The 15,178-nt window shown below is 33.5% G+C and overlaps 1 protein-coding gene across 1 annotated transcript; it reads right to left on the reverse strand.

Annotated features, from left to right (window-relative positions):
- Positions 1-11,647: 11,647 nt before the first annotated feature.
- On the reverse strand, positions 11,648-13,469 carry LOC112742025 (transcription factor MYB8). The gene is made up of 3 exons (XM_025791240.3): positions 13,206-13,469; positions 12,368-12,497; positions 11,648-12,231 (listed from the first exon to the last, which is right to left on the reverse strand). Exons 1-3 carry the CDS (start codon positions 13,336-13,338, stop codon positions 11,733-11,735), a joined length of 762 nt encoding a protein of 253 aa, XP_025647025.1. The 5' UTR covers positions 13,339-13,469; the 3' UTR covers positions 11,648-11,732.
- Positions 13,470-15,178: the final 1,709 nt, after the last annotated feature.

Genomic DNA, 15,178 nt, shown 5'->3' on the forward strand with positions numbered 1-15,178 from the left:
TTCTTCTGGACATCATTTAGAACATGACAGGCATAATAAATGACATGCAGAAGCTTGTCATGTCTCTACCCCAGAACTGTGCCAATGGCATGATCACTGGCATCACACATCAATTCGAATGGTAGGTCCCAGTTGGGAGCAAAGATGACGGGTGCATTGATAAGCTTGGCTTTCAGAGTTTCAAAGGCATACAGGCATTCCTTGTAAAAAACAAATGGAGTGTCAGTAGCCAATAAGTTGCATAGGGGTTTTGCAATTTTGGAAAAATCTTTTATAAACATCCTGTAGAATCCTGCATGGCCCAAAAAACTTCTGATTGCATTAACATTAGTTGGTGGTGGTAATCGCTCAATTACCTCCACCTTATCTTGATCCACTTCTATTTCCTTGTTCGAAATCCGATGCCCAAGAACAATTCCTTCAGTCAACATGAATTGGCATGTTTTCCAGTTTCAAACTAGGTTTGTTTCTTGGCAGCATTTCAGAACTAGGGATAGATGGTCAAGGCAGGAGTCAAATGAGTCCCCAAAGACAAAGAAGTCATCCATGAACACTTCAACGAATTTTTCCACCATATCAGAGAAAATGGAGAGCATACACCTTTGAAAGATTGTAGGAGCATTGCACAGGCCAAATGGCATCTGCCTATAAGCAAACACGCCATATAGTCATGTAAATGCTATTTTTTCTTGGTCCTGAGGATCCACTACAATTTGATTATAGCCGAAATAGCCATCTAAAAAGCAGTAGAATGCATGACACGCTAGTCTCTCCAGCATTTGATCTATAAATGGTAAAGGAAAATGATCCTTTCTGGGGGCATTATTAAGCCTCCTATAGTCAATGCACATACGCCACCCTGTAACTGTTCTTGTAGGAATCAGTTCATTCTTTTCATTATGAACCACTGTCATGCCTCCCTTTTTGGGAATAAGTTGGACATTGCTCACCCAGGGGCTGTCAGAAATGGGATAAATAATCCCAACCTCCCATAATTTCGTGACTTCCTTTTGTACCATTTCCTTCATGGCTGGATTCAGTCACCTTTGTGGTTGCACCACTGGTTTGGTGTTATCTTCCAGCAAGATCTTGTGCATGCATCGGGTTGGGCTAATGCCCTTTAAGTCATTTATTGTCCACCCAAGAGCTGTCTTGTGTTTTTAGCACTTGGATTATTGCTTTTCTTCCTGTGGTTCTAAGGTAGAGCTTATAATCACAGAATAAGTATCCCCATCTCCAAGAAATTCATATTTCAAGGATGATGGTAATAGCTTGAGCTCGAGTTTAGGAGGCTTATCCTCATCCTTAGAAGTTTTCAAAAGCTCCTTTATTTCCTCTAACTACTCTAAATCAGGCTGGGCATCATAAAAGATGTCATTCAACTCTGGTTTTTGACTCTCAACCATGTTCATTTTTTCCACCAGGGAATCAATGATTTCAATACTCATGCACTCCTCTGGGGTGTCTAGATACTGCATAGCTTTGACAGCATTCAGCACGAACTCATCCTCATTGTCTCTCAGGGTTACTTCCCCTTTTTGAATGTCAATGAGGGTCCGTCCTGTAGCTAGGAAGGTTCTTCCTAGAATGAGGGATGCACTCTTGTGCTCGTCCATTTCTAGTACCATAAAATCCGTGGGAAAAGCAAAGGGTCCAACCCTAACAAGCATGTCCTCAATCATGCCTGATGGAAGTTTAACAGAGCCATCAGCAGGTTAAAGACAAATGCGGGTTGGTTTAACTTCATGAGTTAAACAGAGCTTCTTTATTAGTGATGTAGGTATTAGGTTAATACTTGCTCCGAGATCACATAAGGCTGTCTTTGTGCAGGCATCCCCTATGGTGTAGGGTATCATAAAGCTCCCAGGGTCTTTGAGTTTCTCTTGTAAGCTCTTTTAGATTACTGCACTACATTCTTCAGTGAGGAGGACTATTTCTGCCTCCCTCCAATCCTTCTTATGACTTAAGATGTCTTTCATGAACTTAGCATAAGAAGGTATCTGCTCAAGAGCCTCTGCAAAAGGGATCTTGATCTCAAGTGTCTTGAGATGATCCGCAAAGCGGGCAAACTGTTTATCTTTTTTCGCTTGACGGAGTTTCCGAGGAAATGGCATCTTGGCCCTGTACTTGTCAACCTTAGTCGATGTAGGTTGAATGCCTACAGAAATGGAAGGGGGGTTAGTAGCTTGCTTAGGAGGGGTCTTATCAGCACTTGCATGTGTCTGACTATCCCTGTTTGGGCATTCAACACCCTTGTCACCCCTTCCCTGGAATTCAACGCCAGGAATACTGTCCCCTTTTGGGAGTTCAACACCAGGGGTGCTGCCCCCTTCTTGGTGTTGAACGCTAGGAGTGCTACCCCCTTCTTGGTGTTGAACGCTAGGAGTGCTACCCCCTTCTTAGTGTTGAACGCCAATGACATTCCTCTCTGGGCGTTCAACGCCCTCAGAGGTGTCTTGGATTGCAGTCTAGTTACCTTCTGTTAGCTTTTCTTCCCCTGGTCTCCTATTGTTCTGAGGTTGGGTGTTTAATGTTTTCCCACTCCTCAGTTGAATAGCCTGACACTCTTCTTTTATCTGCTTAGATAATTGCTGCCTAGTTTGACTCAGCTGTGCTTCTATATTCCTGTTAGAAGTCTGAATTTCTTGCAAAGTCTCTTACAATTCCACCAACTGTTGTGCAAGGGCGTGTAGCTGCTGAGTCAATGGGCCATTTTGTTTTGGAGGGTTAGATTCAGTAGATATTGCCTTAACCTCTCCTTTTATGGAAGTCTCGTCAACCGATTACAGATGCTGGTTCGTGGCAACTGTATCAATAAGTTCGTGAGCATCTTCAATTGTTTTCCTCATATGTATAGAACCACCAACAAAGTGGTCTAGAGACATCCTAGCCATGTTTGTTAGGCCGTAATAGAAGATGTCTAATTGTAACCATTTTGAAAATATTTCAGTAGAGCATTTTCGTAGCATTCTTCTATACCTTCCCCAAGCATCATGAAGAGATTCATTATTCTCTTGCTTGAAGCCTTGGATGTCCAATCTTAACTGGGTTAACTTCCTTGGGGGAAGGTATTGATTCAGAAACTTGTCTACTAGCTGCTTTCATGTTTTCAAGCTTGATTTGGGTTGGTTATCTAACCACCTCTTTGCTTGGTCTCTTACAGAAAAAGGAAAGAGTAGCAGTCTGTAGACATCCTGATCTACTCTCTCAGTGTGTTCTGTGTCAGCAATTTGTAAGAAAATTGCCTTAAACTCAGTAGGCTCTTCCTGTGGAAGTCTAAAGTATTGGCAGTTTTGCTGCACCAGTGTAATGAGCTGAGGATTTAGCTCAAAATTACTAGCTCTAATAAGGGGTATACTGATACTTCTCCCATAGAAGTCAAGAGTGGGGGCCGTATAGGACTCCAAAGTTCTTCTGAACTGTTCATTCCCATTTGGGTCCATGTTGAAAGAAGGTAGGAAAATTCGAATAATTAGAAGCAAAAATGGAAATTAGAATTAAAATATTTTTATTTTTATTTTAATTATTAATTGAATTCGAAAAGAAAAAGGAAATCAAAGACTAAGATAACTAATTAACTAAAAAGATCCCAAAATTAAATAGATGATTTTTGAAAAAGAAGAGAAAGGGGTAAGAAGTTTTTGAAAATAGAAGAGAGAGAAATTAGTCAGGAAGTTTTGAAAAAGAGGAAAGAGAAGGGAAAGCATTAAAGAGATACCAAACTTTTAAAATTAAAATAAGATAAAGCAAGTAACTAATTAAGAAAGAATTGAAAATAAGATAAGATAGAAAATTTAAAAAACATTTGATTTTGAATTTTGAAATTGAAACAAGATAAGATAAATGTTTGAAAATAAATTGAAAAGATAAGATATGGTGAAGATTTGAAAAGTTTTTGAAATTTGAAAAGATTTGATTTTTGAATTTTGAAATTAAGATAAAATAAGATAATGATTAAAGAAGATTTGAAAAGATAAGATTTGAAATCAAAATTTAAATTTTACTAACAAGAAAACACCAAACTTAAAATTTTTAAATCAAAATAGGAAAAGAAAGCAAGATTTTTGAAATTTTGAATAAAGATAAAATAAATATTTTTTATTTTTTCGAATTAAAGAAGAAAGAGAAAAACAACCAAAAGACACCAAACTAAAAATTTTTATATCAAAGACACAAGTTTTTCGAAAATTAAAAAGAAAAATACCAAAAGACACCAAACTTAAAAATTTTAAGATCGAAACAAGAAAAGAAACAAGAACAATTTGAATACCAAGAAGAACACTTAAGAACGAATTCGAAAATTTAAAGAAAAGATAAACACACAAGGGACACCAAACTTAAAAATTGACACTAGACTCAAACAAAAGACACAATTTTTGAAAATTTTTGGCAAAAGAAACCAAGAAAGTTCGAAACTTTTAACAAAAGACTCAAACACAAGACAAGAAAAGATGGATTTTGAAAAAAAAAAGTTTTTTGAAAAAAGAAAACAAAAGACACAATTAAAAGTACCTATTCTAAGCAACAAGATAGTCCAGTAGTTTGTCAAACTCGAATAATCACTGGCAATGGTGCCAAAAACTTAGTGCACAAAATTGACTCTGCAATATTCGCATAGATAGATTAGCAAGTGCACCGGGTCGTCCAAGTAATACCTCAGGTAAGTGAGGGTCGATCCCACAGAGATTGTTGGTTTGAACAAGCAATGGCTATCTTGTAGATCTTAGTTAGGCATATAGAAAATATAGTTGTTGTGAAAAATACATATAAACAGAATAGAAATAGAGTTACTTAATTGGTATGAAATCAATGATAAGAGAACGGTTGAGGCTTTGGAGATGCTTCCTCCTTCTGGATCAACTTTTCTCACTATCTACTTCAACTTCTGATGATTCATTCTATGGCAGGCTGTAAGTGATTAACGCTAGGTCAGTGGTCAATAATCTCCTCTACTTCAAATCAAATGCTAGGTCAGTGGTCATCCAATCTGAAGGGGGATGAAGCTCCTGCAGTCCATTCCCTTGGTGATCCTACTCAAAGTGCCACAGACAAGGTCGGACCTTCCGGATCAGAGAATGCTGCTTCCTGATTCTAGCCTATACCACAAAGGCCCTAATCGCCCCGTACCTTGGTTGAACTGATGTCTCCAAGTCTCCAACGAAGTCGTGGATTAGCCATCTAAGAGATGTATAATCAAGCTTGTGGTTCAGTACTATCCCATCAAGTACTCGCACGAACCCATGTAGAATACGGACGACGGTCAAGTTACACTCCCAATTCATTAGGATGAAGAACAAAGATACATCATAGAATGGAATCAAGCATAGAGTGAAATAGAACAATGATATTATTAATCCATAAGAATCAGCAGAGCTCTTAACCTTATCCTTAGGAGGTTAGTGACTCATAGCTTACAAAAAGTAATGTATTCGAAAATATGGCATAAAGTTTTTGAACAAGAGTGATTGATGCATGAGAATCTTTCCTATCTTTTTCTAGTGAATTTGCATTCAAATTGTTGAGTTTAATCAAGAATTAAAAATCTTTTAGCCATTATGCATGCTACTTTGAGTCGTGTGCAATTCTGTTTATTTCAGGTGGCATTCGGATGAATTTGATGGAGTTTCTGTAGAAAAAGATAAGAAAGCAAATGATGTTGTCAACCCTAACCTCCCTGAACTCTAACATGAATAACTCGAGCTACAAAGGTCTAATTGATGTGATTTTATTGGCATTGAAAAGATAACTTCCAGAGCTTTCCAACGATGTATAATAGTCTGCACTTCTTCTCCAGCAATTCGGCAAGGGTGGTGCCTAACTTGGGATTTTCCAAGTTAGGTGCCAAGACAAACTCTACACATCAATTGCATGCTACATAGGTGGTACCTAACTTGGGCTTCACCAAGTTAGGCGCCAGGATAAAAGAAAGGCTTCAAGTGTTCACTGCCTAGGTGGTGCCTAACTTGGAGTTTTTCAAGTTAGGCGCTAGACACAACCCTCACACTCATTCATTGCTGCCTCCTTCAAGTTAGGCGCCACAATCCACCAAGTTAGGCACCAGGTCAAGCAAGTCACGTCCAATCCTTGCTGCCTCCTCCAAGTTAGGCACCAAGTCCTCCAAGTTAGGTGCCACACTAATGATTCACAATGGTCCCCACGTCTTAATTGCAAAGCCACAAAGATTCTCATTTAATTTTGATTAAACTTTTATTTTATTTATAAATAGAAAAAGATATTATTTAGCTTTAGAAAATATATTTTACATTTAATTAGGATTAGATATAAAAGGAAAAAGAATCACCCCTTCGGGCTTTTCTCTTTTCTTCTACCTCATTCCGCACTTTACAGTTTTACAGAATCTTAATTTTCTCTTTGAGCCATGAGCAACTAAACCTCTTCTGTTAAGGTTAGGAGCTCTGTTTATTCTATGGATTAATACTATTACTGTTCTATTTTAATTCATGTATTTATTTCAATTTCAAGAATTGTTTTCATTTTTTATCTTATGAATCTTGGTGGAACGGAAGTATGACCCTTGTTCTAATTGAGTTCTTATAAAACTTGGAAAAGCTCTTTACTTGAACAACAACTTGAAAACAATTTCTCCTAAATTTCTAATTATCTGGACTTAACGGGATACGTAACATATAATCCTCTTATATTTGGGTAATTGGGATTTCTGTGGCATATAAACTAGAATTGAACTTAACCCTCTAATTGAAATCAAGTGACCAAGGAATTGGCGGTTGATGAAGGTTAGAGGAGACTAAAAAGGTCTAAGAAATTAGGGTTTAGTCACATATAGTTTGCCATGAATTGAATCTTGCATGATTGAAGTAGTTGGTAAGAAAAGTTTATCCGGAAAATAAATATCTCTGAAACTTTAACTATTTTCTCCTATATTATTCACAATCCATTTACTGCTTGCTTTTTGATATTCTGAATTTACTGTTAATGTTTTTTAACACTCAAAACACCATTTTCTGTTTGTCTAACTAAGCAAATCACTTAACCATTGTTGCTTAATCCATCAATCCTCGTGGGATCGACCCTCACTCACCTGAGGTATTACTTGGTACGACCTGGTGCACTTGTCGGTTAGTTTGTGGGTTATAAATTCCAACCAGTGATCCTTGTTCTATATATACTAATCTAATAACTCAGGATTACAAGAAATAAGATAAACTAGTCTTGTAGTACAAAAATCCACTTTTCGGGCCCACTTGGTGAGTGTTTAGGCTGAGCTTGAGTGAAGCCACGAATTGGTACTCCCTTTGGGGCGTTAGACGCCATCTTTGGACTTCTTTTTGGGCGTTGGATGCCAGCTGCTCCCTTTTGGGCGTCCAACGCCAGGAATGGGATACGTAGTTGGCGTTGAATGCCAGTTTTGGGCCTTCATTTCCAGAGCAAAGTATAAACTATTATATATTTCTAGAAAGCCCTAGATGTTAGCTTTCCATAGCCATTAAGAGCACACCATTTGGACTTCTGTAACTCTAGAAATGTTCCTTCGACATGAATGGAGGTCAGAATTTGATAGCATCTGCAGTCCTTTCTCTGTCTCTGAATCAGACTTTTCCAAAGCTCCTCAATTTCAGCCAGAAAATACTTGAAATCATCATAAAACACACAAACTCAAAGTAGAATAAAAAAATATGAATTTTGCACTAAAACCTATGAAAATATAGCAAAAATTAAACAAAACCTAATAAAAACTATATGAAAATAATGCCAAAAAGTGTATAAAATATCCGCTTATCAACTATTCAGTCAAATAATCTGATATGTTCTTTAAATCTTAGATAAGTAAATTGATCATGCAGCTAACCAAAAATATAAATAAATTTATCATATATCACTTAAAATATTATATAAAAATATTATTTATGCATCAAAATCAGTTATTAAATATTTATATTGTTTAACTTATTTTGAATATATATTTTATTTTTAGTTATTTACAGTATTCCTCAATCCGATAGATTAAGGACTAATTCGTTATAGATTTGAGCTTCATTTAAGAGTCTGCCACTGGGTAATAGATTACTGCATGCACAAGACGGAATTCGAACCTCCCGACATTTTTATAAGCGGACGAGTGACCTAACTACTCGATCAACTCAAATTAGTTGGTTAATATATATTTTATATTTCAATATATATTATACCTTAGTGACCGGATTTAGTAATTAATTTTAGTGTGCACTTTCATGGTTGAAAATTATATTATGATTAAGCTATTATAACTTGACGCCGGGACGTCATTTGGGTCACCAATCTTGACGAGGTTAACAACCCCACTATGGTGACATAGTTTAAATTCACCAATCTTGACGAAGTTAGCAACTCCACTATAGTGAAAGTATATAGCTATGAACCCTTCTTGGTTGGCCAAACCAAGGATGCAAACTAGACTTCTTACTCTAAAGAAAGCCTAGAGTAAAATAAGCACCAAACTTATATCATATTCAACTCAACTCCATTTTATAAACAAAAAGTCCATGAGTCATTTATACTAGTGGGAAAGAGAAAAGTCTTCATGACTTAGACAATGTGGGACTAATACATAACACAAAGTTTACTATTCTAAACAACATAGGACTTGTATTCCCTTATTACAATTAACTAATATAATTAACCTACTAACTCTACTTGCTCCCGCATCATAACTAGTGATTAGTTTTGTTTCTCTTATAAGTATTCTGTTATAATAGTTAGCTCTAGCTATCTGAGATGTTGCTAAGTCTAATAATCACAACAAACTCGGTTTTCTTAAGAGATAAGTAACCTCACTTATGTTCTCATCTTCTGTGAAGTCTTTCTTCCCCTCACTGATCAACCTATGTTCTTGCTGCTATGTATAAGAGAAAGTCTAGCAGACTAACTAGTGGTCTAACTAATTAGAGTCAATTAAGATAAAAATAATTCCAAAAAAATTTAAAAATTAAAAATCACCCAAATTTAAATCTAATTTCACCTTCACATATATTTAGAGTATATAATGAATAAAATAACCACACCAACCCTAAATATCTATCTTCTAAGATCCCACGCTATGCTGCCCTTTATCCTAAGCCCTCCGCATGGCCGTTCGTCAGGCTGCCACCGCGTTGCCTCTGCAGTCACCGCTGTTGACGCAAGAACCCTCGTGAAGGCAAGAAAGCAGTCGCGCAATGCGTCGTTCAGAAATATGTTACCCTTCGTCCGTGACGAAATCAGCCGCAGCCACTGCCTTCATTGCTGTTCATGCAGGGGCGCTCATCATGGAGGAAGAAACAATGAGGAAAATGCTCACGCTGTCCATGCAGCAACGTCTCCCACCTCGTCATCATCACCACTGAAGTCGCAACCGCCTCTCCCCCTCCATCCGGGCAAGTTGTAGGTTGTCGGCGATGACTTTTTTCTTCTTCCTCCTCTTCCTTCTTCTTTTTCATATCGCTTCTGTCGCCGCTTCTTCTTCTTCTCTTTGCTTTTTCCGTGATGCCCTTCATTTTAGATTTTTTTGGTCTTAGATTTTGAATTTTTTCTATATTTTTAGATGTTTTTTTCCAAATTTTTGGATGTTTCTTTTCTAATAATTTTGGATGTCTAGTTTTGTAAAGTTTTGAATTTTTAAAATAAATTTTGAAATTTTACAATTTTAAAATAATTTTGAATTTTGAAAATAGTTTTAGATGGTTTTCTTAATATTTTAGATATTTTTTATTAGGATTTAGATATTTCTCGTGATAATTTGAATTGACGTTCCTTTCAAAGAAATTTTAAAAAATTTTTAGATATCTCATTTTTTGCTTGGTCATATTATGTTTCGGATGTTTTTTTTTTTGGTTTTTCATTATTCTTTTTACTGGTTTTGGATGTTTCTTTTTCTTAAGTTTCGAATGTTTTTTCTTATGCTTTTGATGTTTCTTTGTTTTGAATTTTAGATGATTTTTTAAATAATTTTAGGTGTTTTTTTCTTAATTTTTGGATGTTCTTTTTCTAATATTTTTTGAATGTCTCGTTTGTTTAAGTTTTAAAGTTTTTAAAATGATTTTGGATAATTTTTTTTTGTTAGATTTTGGATTTTTTTTGTTACGTTTCGGATATTTTTATTAGAAATTTTAAAAATAATTTTTAAAATGATTTTATAATTTTTATAATGAATTTTGAAAATTTTAAGATGATTTGAAATTTTAAAATGAATTTTGGAATTTTTAAGATAATTTTAGAATTTTTAAATGAAATTTGGAATTTAAAAAATAATTTTGAATGTTTAAAATAAATTTTAGAACTTTTAAAATATTTAAAATAGATTTTTAAAATAATTTATATAATTTTAGATATTTGTTATTATCGGAATTAGATGTTTTATTTTTTAAATTTTGGATTTTTTTTGTGAAGGTTTAAATTTTTTTTATGATAATTTAAATTTATATTCTCTCTAGAAAAAGTCAAAAAAACAAAATTAATTGATGGTTAACTACCGTTAGTTATTTTTTGTTGGTTTTCTAATGGAATTGTATATATATTGCTTTCACTCACGAGCAATGCAAGGATGGCGTTGAATTTTCTTTTCCATGCTTCGTTTTTTGTCTCCCCATAATTTTTGGATAGACCTCTCGTTGATTGGTTGAATTTGTAATTTGTATTGACTAATTCGTGCATTTGGTTTCCAAACCAAAAAATATATAGCACTGCTCTAAAATATTTCATCTATACATATATATATAATCCTTTCGTGATATGAAGTTTTGAGTGCTATATATGTATATGTCTAGCATTTGTACTATAAAAATTTTGTCCATATTTTTCTGGCTGTATACCTTTAATGCTTGTTAGTCAACTAACTTCACTTCTTTCGTACCAAAAATTGTCCAAATTGGATTATATTGCATATTGCATATTCTCTAATAGAAATTAAAAAGTATATGTAACTAATTTTACATTAGTCGTTGTTGTTAGCCAAATTTTTTTTATTAGTATATTTTTGAGGATTTAAAATTTATAATTAGATATTAGGATTAAGGATTTATAATTTAAATTTAAAATTTAAAATAAACAAAAGAATTTTTAAAAAATTAGTTGACGTTGATTAAAAAAATTTTTCTCCTAAGATTATTGTCTATTATCTATTCACTAACACATCCAAAATTAACTTATGTATATACATTAACCTTATTATTTTTGCATTACAAAAATATTAACACGCGCGGTCATGATATTATTATTTTTATTTTATAGTTTTTTAAGTAGAATAACAAAAATTAAATACTAAATTTTTTTATCGTAGACATTTTGATATCATATTAAGATATTATTTTTTTTAAAAAAATTTAAATTAATAAAAAAAGACACCAGAATAATTATATTTCTAGAAAAATAAGAAGCTAAGCCCTGTAAATCAATAATGGATTAAAAAATCTATCATTTTGCCGCTAAGAATGGAATCCTTTTATGAATGAGTTTAGGAAATATATAGATCATTCTCATTTTCACAGTCATGACATGGTGATTCTATTGCAAGCTAAGCTAGTTAGGTTCTAGCACAATAATCATGTCGCCATGAAGCAATAAAAGTACGTTGCATGTTGATCTGAGTTATCATATCCTCATCAAGATATGTCTCTACATGCGAAAACATATTCTCTACATGCATATATATTTGCTGATCTGATTTTGAATTGCTTCCATTCCCTTAGCTTGCTTGCGTGATGATCTTGCTCATCCGTTTCCATATACATTGATGATGGTTACTGAAATAGAAGAAGAGTTGGAGGGGAATTACCAGCCATCATCAAGTTCCGTTCCCGCCCTGAAGAATTTGATTCATGATGAATCGTTGTTGGTTTGAGATCGTTGTTTTCAGCTGATGATGATGATGAAGGAATGCTGATAGTGAGATCAAGGTTTAAATCCGGCAATAATAAGCCTTTATTGTTATTATTATTATTATTAGACTCATCCTCTTCTGATGAGACTACTTGATGATAACTATAGTTATGAATGTTATTGGATTTATTGGTTGTTGCCTCATCATTATTCTTGTTTTTCTTTTTCAATAAGCCAGACGATGATGAGTTTGAACAATCGGAAATGGGTGGAGTAGGGATTAGATTTTTTTGGGTTATTAAACGGTGGTTATTTGGATCAATGCCTTTGCTAATTAGCTTTCTTCTTATGTGAGAGTTCCAATAGTTCTTCACTTCATTGTCCGTCCGTCCCGGCAATCTTCCCGCTATTAGTGACCACCTATATAATTAAAAATACAATTTATTTTGTTTTGTATTATTAACGGTACAAAAAAGGTTTTTACGCATATCCAATCATATATACAGAAATTTAAGAAGAAATAGACCGAGTTTATATTATACTTATAGATTCGCACCGGTTGCCTAGAAGTGCATGAAGCTTGATGATGAGATCTTCTTCATCTTCAGCAAAGTTGCCTCTTTTAAGGTCTGGGCGCAAATAGTTTATCCATCTTAGCCTACAGCTTTTGCCACACCTTAATAGACCTAATCAACAACAATTTCTTAATTCTTAATGTGTAATGTGTTACATTAAATCAGATATATAGGTAGAACTACTTTATATGCATCAAAACGAACCCCTAATTATATTATTCCAACCTACAAATAGTTCTTTTATTTTTCCATGTATGGGAGTTTCTATGATACCCACGTTTGCAAGCTTCTAATTATAAAACATTCTAGTAAATCCATTAGTATAACGAAACATCAATGGACAAAACCCATAATCATACTTTTTGTCTTTTTTAATGTGTACCATGCTATTATATATTCTTAAAGAGAAATTATAGAAAATCGGTTTACATTAGTTAATTTTAGAATTTATAATTTAATATTTAAAGTTACAGATTCATAATTTAGGATTTCAAATTTAAGATAAATAAAATTATTTTAAAAATTAACTAATGATGTATGAAAAGTTAATTCTCTCCTAGTATTACTCATTTTTAAATCAGTATTTCATTTAGATCGATTAATCTAATTAAAATTATATAAAAAATTGCAATTACAAAAATAAAAGAGCACCAAAGTATATAAAATTAATATGCCTTATTGACTCTATATGAATTATATTTTATTTATTTCATAATATCTTTTACTTAAAAATTTCACATATAGATGATTTAGTATATTTACATACAATGTATCAATTTTAAAAATGAAAAATATTTTATAACAAATCGTTGTATATACCTGCAGCTTGAGGGAGGGTACGCCAGCAAACATCGCCATGTTTGTTGATATAGTCAATGAGTTTTTGGTCTTCTTGTTTGGACCAAGCTCCTTTGTTCATGTCTTTGTTGGTTTCACAGCATGGCTTCCTCATTATTATTATGTTTTCTATCTAGCTACCTTCAATTCCTTCCTTTAAGGCCAATAACGCAATGCAAGAAAGAGAGAGAGAAAGAGATTTATTTGAGGAAGCCCAAGAGGACAAGGAGGAAAATATATAGTAGCTAGTAAGAAAAAAAGAAGAAGAAGAGAGAGTAGGTACGGTTTGGATAAATAATAATTGAAGACAAAAAGAAATAAAGAGAGTTGACTTGGACCGGTGGTTTAATTTGCTCCCATATGCATGCATGCGAGACTGCGTGGTTTGTGCGTGCGTCACTCACTCACTCACAACACACATTCAGAGAGAATGAAATAATAATGGCAGAGTTGTTTTGGAAGTTTGGATCATGCATAATTTGTTTTTTTTTTTTTTTTTATTTAGCCACTCAAATACCAGTGTAATGTTGGTACCTTAGAACATATATATTCTACATGGCAATCTCTTGCACACTTAGCTTTAGCTTTGTTGAGATCATATCAAACATACATATATATTTTTAATAATAAATAACGAAAACATTTAGAAAATTTTAATGTAATATCATAAATTAAGATAGATTGACACCAAAATAAAAAAATAATAATAAATTAAGATAGATGAGTAGGTAGTAGTAATGGAATATGGATTTCTGCAACTACAGTATTATATATTTCACTATGGCAATACTACGAACTTGATTTGTCCAAAAAATATAAAAAAAATTATTTAAAATATAGGGTTTATTTTTTTAAAAACAACAACAACAACAAAGCTTTATCCCACTAAGTAGGGTCGGCTACATGAATCAAACGACGCCATTGTGCTCTGTCATGTATCATGTCTACAGAGAGACCGTTTACATGTAGATTTCGTTTGACCACCTCATGGATGGTCTTCTTAGGTCTTCCTCTGCCTTTCGCCCTTTGTCCATCTTCCATCTCATCCACCCTCTTGACTGGATGTTCTATCGGTCTTCTTCTCACATGTCCAAACCACCTGAGACGCGATTCAACCATCTTTTCCACAATGGGTGCTACTCCAACTCTCTCCCTTATATCTTCATTTCTTATTTTATCCAATCGCGTATGACCACTCATCCATCTCAACATCTTCATCTCTGCCACACTCAACTTATGTTCGTGCTCCCCTTTAACCGCCCAACACTCAGTACCATAAAGCATAGCCGGTCTTATAACGGTGCGATAGAATTTACCTTTAAGTTTTAAAGGCACTTTTTTGTCGCATATAAATTACCTTTTTTTAGAATTCAGCTAGAAAATTAATTTTTTCAGCTAATTTTTAAATTTTAAATTTTAAATATTAAAATTTTTAAAAATAAAGGTAAAAAAAATTATAATTTTACGATAAAAAGTTAGTTACTAAAAAGTTGTTTCCTAGAATTTAGAGATATATCTATTTATTTTGCCCTCTATTATTAACTTAAGTTTTTGAAAAAAATTATATCATAGCATAATATTAGAACTTCTATGAACTAATTAAAGAGTTAGTGTTCAATTCTTGTTGACCTCAAAAAAAAAAAAAATTTAGCATAAGGCTAATGAAAAAAAAATTTATATAAAAGTTATACAAATCAAAAAAAATTTATTGTATACAAAATATATTAGAGATATAATTATTTATATATTTCTTTCTATTAATTTAAATCTTAAGTATTTAGAAGAAATAGTATCATGAGACCTATATTTTTTCTCATTCTTATTTAATAATTTCTTTTGCCAAATTGGGAGGAAGACATTCGGTTGTTTTTAATGTGATGAGAAGTGAGGTTGGTTACTCTAAATTGGATCAAACTTACCCCTCAACATTTGAATCCGCATATAGAATAGAAAGG

Source organism: Arachis hypogaea, chromosome 14 (assembly GCF_003086295.3).
Source record: "Arachis hypogaea cultivar Tifrunner chromosome 14, arahy.Tifrunner.gnm2.J5K5, whole genome shotgun sequence".
Classification (NCBI taxonomy): Eukaryota; Viridiplantae; Streptophyta; class Magnoliopsida; order Fabales; family Fabaceae; genus Arachis; species Arachis hypogaea.